The 8,332-nt window shown below is 66.8% G+C and overlaps 3 protein-coding genes across 3 annotated transcripts in view; 2 read left to right on the plus strand and 1 right to left on the minus strand.

Moving 5' to 3' along the window:
• Positions 1-2,109: 2,109 nt before the first annotated feature.
• On the minus strand, positions 2,110-2,848 carry EMIHUDRAFT_227714 (hypothetical protein; the record flags this gene model as incomplete). Its single annotated transcript, XM_005787550.1, has 2 exons — positions 2,110-2,129; positions 2,200-2,848. The coding sequence occupies 2 exons, from the start codon at positions 2,846-2,848 to the stop codon at positions 2,110-2,112; spliced, it is 669 nt and encodes a 222-aa protein (XP_005787607.1).
• A 439-nt stretch (positions 2,849-3,287) lies between these two features.
• Positions 3,288-4,343, plus strand: EMIHUDRAFT_227715 (hypothetical protein; the record flags this gene model as incomplete). The annotated part of the gene is made up of 3 exons (XM_005787551.1): positions 3,288-3,294; positions 3,414-3,649; positions 3,741-4,343. 3 exons carry the CDS (start codon positions 3,288-3,290, stop codon positions 4,341-4,343), a joined length of 846 nt encoding a protein of 281 aa, XP_005787608.1.
• Positions 4,344-4,669: 326 nt separating this feature from the next.
• The window catches only part of EMIHUDRAFT_467437 (ferredoxin-dependent glutamate synthase), a gene marked incomplete at its 3' end in the record, with an annotated part of 24,497 nt that continues 20,834 nt past the window's right edge, over positions 4,670-8,332 (plus strand). The window contains exons 1-11 of the mRNA XM_005787552.1: positions 4,670-5,406; positions 5,496-5,592; positions 5,769-5,901; positions 6,171-6,259; positions 6,298-6,779; positions 6,857-6,899; positions 7,371-7,568; positions 7,648-7,752; positions 7,831-7,938; positions 8,006-8,065; positions 8,139-8,207. Of these exons, the coding sequence (XP_005787609.1) occupies positions 4,727-5,406; positions 5,496-5,592; positions 5,769-5,901; positions 6,171-6,259; positions 6,298-6,779; positions 6,857-6,899; positions 7,371-7,568; positions 7,648-7,752; positions 7,831-7,938; positions 8,006-8,065; positions 8,139-8,207 (2,064 nt within the window). The 5' untranslated portion in view covers positions 4,670-4,726. The remainder of the gene's footprint in view (positions 5,407-5,495; positions 5,593-5,768; positions 5,902-6,170; positions 6,260-6,297; positions 6,780-6,856; positions 6,900-7,370; positions 7,569-7,647; positions 7,753-7,830; positions 7,939-8,005; positions 8,066-8,138; positions 8,208-8,332) is intronic.

Raw genomic sequence — 8,332 nt, forward strand, 5'->3', positions numbered from 1 at the left:
CCGAGGTTTTCTGCTCTCAGCTCACCACCTCGCCTTCTCTGTCGCTCTCCTGGCCCAGGCCCATCAGTATCAGGTCTGAGCTGTCCCAAACCGCACTTACCTCGGGTCTTCAAGCTCACACCGGCTCGTGATGCCACGGAGAGGGCTCCGAGATTGTCCCCGGTGGACCCCATCCGAGCCGATTGCGAGGGCATTACGGAGGTCATTGTCGGCGCCATCGACCGTGAAATGTCCCGTCCCGCAGCCCTCATGCACTAGGCTCATGGATGCAGTCATAATATGTAGGCCTTGTCTCCCGAAGTTTGGAGCAATAGCCGCAAATAGTACTTTTTGGCACTTCATCGCGACACGTCCAGGTGCCGACAAAGCGGCTTCCCAGCTCACCACCTCGCCTTCTCTGTCGCTCTCCTGGCCCAGGCCCATCAGCAGCAAGTCTGAGCCGTCCCAAACCGCACTTTTTCTTGGGTGATGAAGCTCACTCTGGCTCATACCACGGCTCTGCAGCCTCACACACGCCCGTTTCAGCCACAGACACCGCCGGCACGCACTCCCACTTCACACACGCTCAAGCACAACCCCATCAAAGCACATCCCTGCTCAGAATGGGCAAGGGCTACCACCTGGTGACCCTGGTAGCCTCTGGCTCGCCACTGCACTCGGCTCCTCTGCAGCGGTCTCGGCTCTCGCCACTACAGCACGCCGACGGCAAGCTTTGACGCCCGTCTGGTGGACCTGCTGTGGCCACAGCCGCCCCTGACATGCATCTCGCACCATGACTCGACACCGGGCCCGCTCAGCTTGGTCGTGGCGGCGTGTGTGAAGGATGCGCGGCCGAGCCGCTGGCTGGCGCCGCTTGAGCGTCCGAGATGGCCGCAGCAGAGGCCACGCGTCGCGCCGCCGGCCAATCCCAGCCTCTCGGCGGTCGAGTTGGTCGAGCTGGCGGGGCCGGCGAAGATTTCGGGGACGTGACCACAACTCGGGCAGCGACAGCGCGCTTGAGCTTAGCTTGTCCGACACCCCTCAAAATCGGGGTCTTTTCAATAGGGCCCACCTTGGCCTTTAAGAGCAGGTAAACAGCAATAGATCCGGCCCTCAAGCGGCCTAATCGATACCCAGTCCTCACGGAATCGGTCCCTCGTTGTACAGCAATCGATCCTTCACACTGCCCGCGCTGCCAAACTTGCTGAGAATCGGTCCCCCCACCTGTGGCGCGAAGCTGATATGTCTCCCGCGCTCGGCGCGCCGACCGCGCAGCGGCGGCAGACCACCCTCCGGTTCGAGGGGCGCCTGGGGGTGAGCGGGCTGCCTCCGCCAGAGTTTGGCTCGCCCACCTGTGCGGGCCCCCCTGTACCCCCTCCCCAAGTCCCTCCCCCCCCCGGCCCGGGTGTCTAGCAATTGGTCCCTTGGCAAGCGCGAATCGGTCCCCCTGGCTCCAGGAACTGATCCGGCACTACACCCGGATCTATTGCTGTTTACCTGCTCTTAAAATAAGTACCCGACGGTAGACCAGTCTACCGCGGTCTACCAAGTCTACCGGTAGACTGGTGTCGTAGGTTCATTACGGTCCACCGGTAGACTGCGGTAGACTCGTGGTAGACTCGTCTACCAAATGGTCTACCGTCTACCCGGTCTACCGGTAGACGGTAGACGGGCCACCCCTCAGGGCGCAGCTGGTCAAGCGGGTGCGCATCGCCCTCGAGCCGCTCGACGGCATCATCCAGCTGCGCGACGCGCCCAGCCTCGACATCGCGCAGCAGGCGCAGCACTGCCTCATGCGCTACTGCTCCAACACCACCCTCGTCTACTTCCTGCGCACCATGCCGCCGTCCATGTGATCATCGAGGCGGCGCAGGAGCACGACCGGCTCATCGCCTCGGCCTTCCACCGCATCGTCGGCTCCGAGGCGGGCTCGCCGGCGCAGTGCGAGCGTGCGCTGCGGCAGGCGCTGACGGCGGAGGGGGAGATGGCGGAGGCGGTGACGGTGCGGGTGGCGATGGTGGAGGCGGCGAAGGCGGGGGCGGCGATGGCGGGGGCGGCGAGGGGGGGGGAGGGGAGGGTGGAGGTGGCGATGGATGCGGCGGCGAGGGTGGAGGGGGCTTGAGCGAGCCATTAGCCCCGCGTTGAGCCGCCTGAGCTCCGCCACCTCCTGGTCGGCCTGTGGACTCGCCACGGTGTGCTCCCTCCAAGCTTCCGCAAAACGGCGGCCAAAATGGTTGTACAGTGCCGTGTCGACTGCGCTGACGGATCGTGCGCGAGACAGCTTGAGAAGCTGGCAGCCCGTGGTGTGCCTTTTCATGGGGAGGCCCGCGAGCGCTGATAGTGGCCACTGCATCTTGCGCCTCAGCAGCAGGAGACCCTCGTCGAGGCGGTCTAGCAGCATTACCAGGCCCAGACTCGCATCGATCGAGTCGCGCCACAAACCGCGATATCGCAGTGTCGTCTCTATCGTGCGCCGTGCTGCAGTTGCGTTTGTACCAGTCCAGGTCGAAAGCTTGCGAGTTGAGGTGTCGGGTGTACAAGTAGCCACCCCTGTCTCGCGCACGCAGTCGAGACTCTCGAGCCGCTTGAGATGTGCGTCCCACGCAGCGGAGCAGGCTGCGCCAGTCGCGTTAACACCCCCATTTCTTCCACCCATCACGTACCAGTTGAAGGCGCTCAACATCTGTCCTGCTGGCTCGCGCAGGATTGTCACCACAAATGGCGCGGCCCCGAGAAAGGTGCGCATCTTTGGAAGGTCCATCACTGCGTGGTTGCAGATGAGGTCGAACTGGTGGACGGCAGGGGGACTGTCGAGCAGCACACCCGGGAACGAACCAGGATGGCCAAGGTGGGTGCCATCGGCGGGCATCAGTACAGACAGGTTCTTTTGCAGGGCGAGGCGAAGCAAGATGCTGGCGACAGTTGATCCGCCTGTTTTGTGCGTCTTGACAAAATTGCGCTGGCGACGTAATAGCCCAAGTCGAAGAGTGCGCGAGCCGCCATCTTGGACTGTGAGGCGAGTATTTGCAACCGGGAGCTCGCCGCCGCCCCTACACCGCCGCGGCCGCCCTCCCGATGGCATGAGAGAGTTCATCCCACCATCGGCACCGTATTCGCCCACACGCCATGATATTCATATAGGTCTAGTGCACACATCAGCTCAGCGAGACCAATATCTCCAGCCTCCTTCATCTTGGCTGCTGCTTGGGAGCCAACACTTGCAAGTGAGTGTCAGAGTGTCGGAACTCGGGGAGCATCCGTCATCATTCACGTTCACACTCGCTAGGAAAAGTGAAATTTCGTTTCACATGAAATGTGAAGTGAAAGTGAAAGTGAAATCGATTCGCTGTTTCCATGTGAAATCACGAACCCTGAACGTTCCACAGTTTTTGTAACGAGTTCGTGACACTTAAAAACCTCATGCGGGCGTGCAGCATGGCTCGGCTTTTGGAATGCGTTGCAGCTACCGGGCGTGGCTAGGCGGGAGGCGGTGCGCTTCATCGCCGTCAGCCAGTACCAGGCGGGCGCCTTCCTCAACGCCCTCCCCTCGCGCCGCGACTTTCGTATCCCGACGTGGGCGCTGCGCATCGCCGTCCAGCGGCGCCTCGGGCTACCACTTGACGAGGCGCTCGCGCGGGGCGCGCCGACCTGCTCGGCGCGCGGCGGCAAGGTGCAGGACCCACTGGGCGAGACGCGGCCAGCAACATCGGCCGCCTCGGGCATGCGGCCGCCATAACAGCCTCCTCGCCGCCCTGGCCAAGGTCATGCGGAGCGTGTGGGGCATGCTCGTCGAGGTGGAGCCGCGGGACCACCTCGGCTACTCTAACAACTACCGGCCCGACGTCTCGGTGGCGGGCGCCGGCCGCTCGCGCTCGCGCCTCGTCGGCGACGTCAAGTTCAAGGACTCGCTCTCCTCCAACCCGGAGGACGTCGGCCAGCGAGGCGCTTTCGTCGGCCTCGGCAACACCGAGCCCGGCACGAGCGCGGACGTCTTCGGCCTCGAGCAGCGCGGCGCTGTCGGGGACGGCGACTTCAGGCCGAGCGACGGCGGCGGCTATGTGGCGTACAAGAAGGCGGACTACGCGCACGCCCTCTCGCGCTCGGACACCGACGTGCAGATGTACCTGTTCGAAATTTTCGGCGGGTGGTGCAACGCGGTCAAGCGGCTGTTCTACCAGATGAAGGACAAGGTGCGCAACAAGCTCTCGAAGCGGCAGCACGAGGACGAGGCGAGCTGGTCGACGCGGTCGTGGCTCTCGCTGCAGGCCCAGCGCATGTCAGTCGCGCTGCAGCTCGCGGCGGCGGAAGAGATTGCGACCGAGCTCAGGCTCGCCGCGGCGTCGGAGGACGCCGCCGTCGCCTAGACTCCCCTGCGTCACTACGTGCCTCCCCGTCTTTGTAGCCTGGCGTTTGTGCCCCGTTTGTGCCGCGTCCCGTGCCCCCGAGTTCATTTTATTATACCAGAGCTCTGACGTGAAAGAGACGTGGATGGGGTGTGTGTCCTGGGTGCCTCACTCACAGCTCTGCCACGTGCCGTGCGTGTGATCACAATTTGCGACTCCTGTATGTTTCCCTGACAGTATTAAAGGCCCATTGCGCCGTGTTTTCAGCCAGGTTTGATCGCCCCAGCAGTGTCGGGGGCCCCGCAGGTTGTGCCCGGTGAGCTCGGGGTGCTGTCGGCTCTGAAAGAGGCGGCCTCATCACGAGGGCTACTGGCTACGTGCTCACAGCGTCTCCTGCTCGGGCGATGCTGCTGCTCAGACGACCGCGGCGCACCGCCGTCGCCCGGGCGCGCGCCGCCTCGAGCGGCGCGGCGCAGTGGCGGCCGCCGCGCCGGCTGCCGCCCAAGCAGGGCCTGTACGACCCGGCGCTCGAGCGAGACTCTTGCGGGGTGGGGATGGTGGCGCACCTAAAGGGGCAGGCGAGCCACGAGATCGTGCGCGACGCAAACACGATGCTGGTGCGGATGGCGCACCGCGGCGGTTGCGGCTGCGAGCCCTCCTCGGGCGACGGCGCTGGCATGCTCACCGGCATGCCGCACGCGTTTCTGACCGAGGCGGTCGGCGCAGACCTCGGTGTGGCGCTGCCAGCGGCGGGCGCGTTCGGCGCGGGCAACGTCTTCTTCCCGCGCGACCCCGCGGTCGTGGCCGAGTGCAAGGCGGTGGTCGAGCGCCACGTCTCGCGCCTTGGCCTGAGCCTGATCGGCTGGCGGCCGGTCCCGGTGGACAACTCCGCGCTCGGCCCGACGTCGCTCGAGTCGGAGCCGCACACAGAGATGCTGCTTGTGGGCGGGCCGTCCGGCGGCGCGCCGCTGCCCGAGGGAGCGCTCGACCGCGAGCTCTACCGCCTTCGCCTCGCCGCTTCGAACGAGATCCACGCGACGGGAGGCGACGCGGCGGCCGACTTTTACGTCTGCTCGCTCAACACGTGCGCACGCCTCGTGTCGCGACCGCGTCGGGGAGGGAGAGGAGGGCGCGGGCGAGGAGTCACGCACCTCGCGGAGTGTGCGTGTGTAGGTCGACTCTTGTCTACAAGGGCCAGCTCACGCCGGAGCAGGCGCGCGCGGCCCCTCCCCTACCGCCACGGTATCCGAACCCATCCCCGCCCCCCACGGTACCCGAACCCTGTGACAGGCGCGCGCGGCCCCTCCTCATATCTCCCCATATCTCCCCGTATCTCCCCATATCTCACGCGAGAGCAAGCGCGCGCGCCGCCCCTCCGCTCCCCTCGTCGTCCTCTCCCCTCCTCTCGTCCTCCCCTTGGCCGCCAATCCCCCGCCGCTTGCGCAGGTGTGGGGCTACTTCGTCGACCTCCAGTCCGCGCAGTACACCTCGCACCTCGCCCTCGTCCACTCGCGCTTCTCCACGAACACCTTCCCCTCGTGGGCGCGCGCGCAACCCTTCCGCGCCCTCTGCCACAACGGTGAGGCCCATAGTACCTCGCTGCACAGTAGCGCGCGCAACCCTTCCGCGCCCTCTGCCACAACGGTGAGGCCCATAGTACCTCGCTGCACAGTAGCGCGCGCAACCCTTCCGCGCCCTCTGCCACAACGGTGAGGCCCATAGTACCTCGCTGCACAGTAGCGCGCGCAACCCTTCCGCGCCCTCTGCCCGCAACGGCGAGAAGACCACAGCGGCGGGGGAGCACGAGTGCATCTGTCGGGCGACCGCATCGCCCCTCCTCGCGCGCAGGCGAGATCAACACGCTGCGCGGCAACAAGAACATGATGCGCTCGCGCGAGGCGCCGCTGCAGTCCGCCCCTCTCCGGCGATGCCCTCGTGTGCCACGGCCCCGACGCGCCCTCGGCATGTTCCGCAGGCGCTGCTGCAGTCCGCCTACTTCGGCGAGGCCATGTCGGAGCTCGGCCCAATCTGCTCCGACGATCTGTCCGACTCGGGCAACTTCGACGCCGTCGCCGAGCTGCTCCTCCGCGCAGGCGAGATCATCTCCCCCCATACCTCCCCATATCTCCCCGAGCTGCTCCTCCGCGCGGGCGAGATCCAGCCGAGATCTCGCTCGGGATTGCCGACCCCTCCGCGCGGGCTGCCGTCCTCCGCGCGAGTGTGCTGCCGCCCACTGCCTGCTCATGAGTGCTCTGCAGGCGACCGTCCGCTGCACGAGGCGGTGATGATGATGGTTCCCGAGGCGTGGCAGGGCAAGCCCGGCAGCCCGGCGCGCAAGGCCTTCTACGCGTACAACGCAAACCTGATGGAGCCGTGGGACGGGCCCGCGATGATGTCCTTCACCGACGGGAGATACGTCGGCGCGTGCCTCGACCGGAATGGGCTGCGCCCCTCGCGGTGCCACGCTGCAACCGAGGGCGGCCGCCGGGGCAAGGTCGGGGCGTGGACGGGACGCGTGTCCGTCTGCCCGTTAGGTACTACGTGACTACGGACGATCGCGTGCTGCTCTCGTCTGAGGTTGGGGCGTCCCAGCCATCCCTCCCCTACCCCCACGGTACCCGAACCCATCCCCTACCCCCACGGTACCCGAACCCCTCCCCTACCCCCCACGGTACCCGAACCCCTCCTCTACCCCCACGGTACCCGAACCCCTCCCCTACCCCCCACGGTACCCGAAACCCTCCCCTACCCCCCACGGTGCCTGAACCCCTCCCCTACCCCCCACGGTACCCCAACTCCTCCCCTACCCCCCCACGGTACCCGAACCCCTCCCCTACCCCCCACGGTACCCGAACCCCTCCCCTACCCCCCACGGTACCCGAACCCAGTGCTGCTCTATCTGAGGTGGGGGCGTACCACTCACCACGTGGAGCAGCGGCGGCTGGCAAGCCCACCCCCCTCCCTCCCTCGCCCGCAGGTGGGCGTGCTCGACCACCACCTGTTCACAGCCGGACGTGTGAAGAGGCGCTGTTCACACCTCGCCCGCAGGTGGGCGTGCTCGACCACCTGGACGAGGCGGTCGTCAAGACAAAGGCGAGGCTCGAGCCGGGCCGCATGTTCCTGATTGACTTTGCGCAGCAGCGCATCGTCCCCGACGAAGAGCTCAAGGAGACGATGGCGGCGGCGAGGCCGTACGAGGCGTGGATGGCGTCGCAGCCGCTCCTGCTGGACGAGTGGGTCGCGGAGGCGCGCAGTCCGCCGCACCGCCCCCTCCCCTCCCCCCTCCTCTCGGCTCTCACCCCGGGGGGGTGGACCCGACGCACAGGCGGCCGTACCGCCGGCGCCGCACCCGGCGCGCGGAACGCTAAACTCGACGCTCTCGATGCACGGCTTCACCAAGGAGTCGTCCGACCTGCTCGTCGCCGCAATGGCGCGCGGCGGCGGAGGCAGCTTGTCGGCACCGGCTCTAGACACGGCGTGTGTGAGCGATGGCGTCGCCTGGTCGCAGGCGCGCGGCAAGGAGGCGCTGGGCTCTATGGGCGTGGACACGCCGCTCGCCGCCCTCTCGTCGCAGCCGCGCATGCCGTCGCACTACTTCAAGCAGCTCTTCGCGCAGGCACCCCGCCTCACTCTCACCACGCCGCCCTTCCCGCGCCGCGTCGCACGGCTCCGCTCCCTCGCAGGTGACCAACCCGCCCATCGACCCGATCCGCGAGGAGATAGTCATGTCGCTCCAGACGCCGGTCCGACTACCCGGCCCTGCAGCCGCGGGCGTGTCCGCGACACGTCCGCGACACCGCGGCGTGCGCGCTGTAGGTTGGGCCGGAGGCGAACCTGCTCGAGGCGACCGAGGCGCACGCGCGGCGGCTCGTGCTGCCTCATCCGGTGCTATCGCTGCAGGAGCTCGAGGCGCTCAAGAGCGCGCCTCACAAGGGGTGGGCGGCGACCACACTCGACGCAACCTACCCGAAGAGCGAGGCGGACGCCTCGCCGACGGCGATGCGCGACGC

This window comes from Emiliania huxleyi, assembly GCF_000372725.1.
Source record: "Emiliania huxleyi CCMP1516 chromosome Unknown EMIHUscaffold_141, whole genome shotgun sequence".
Classification (NCBI taxonomy): domain Eukaryota; phylum Haptophyta; order Isochrysidales; family Noelaerhabdaceae; genus Emiliania; species Emiliania huxleyi.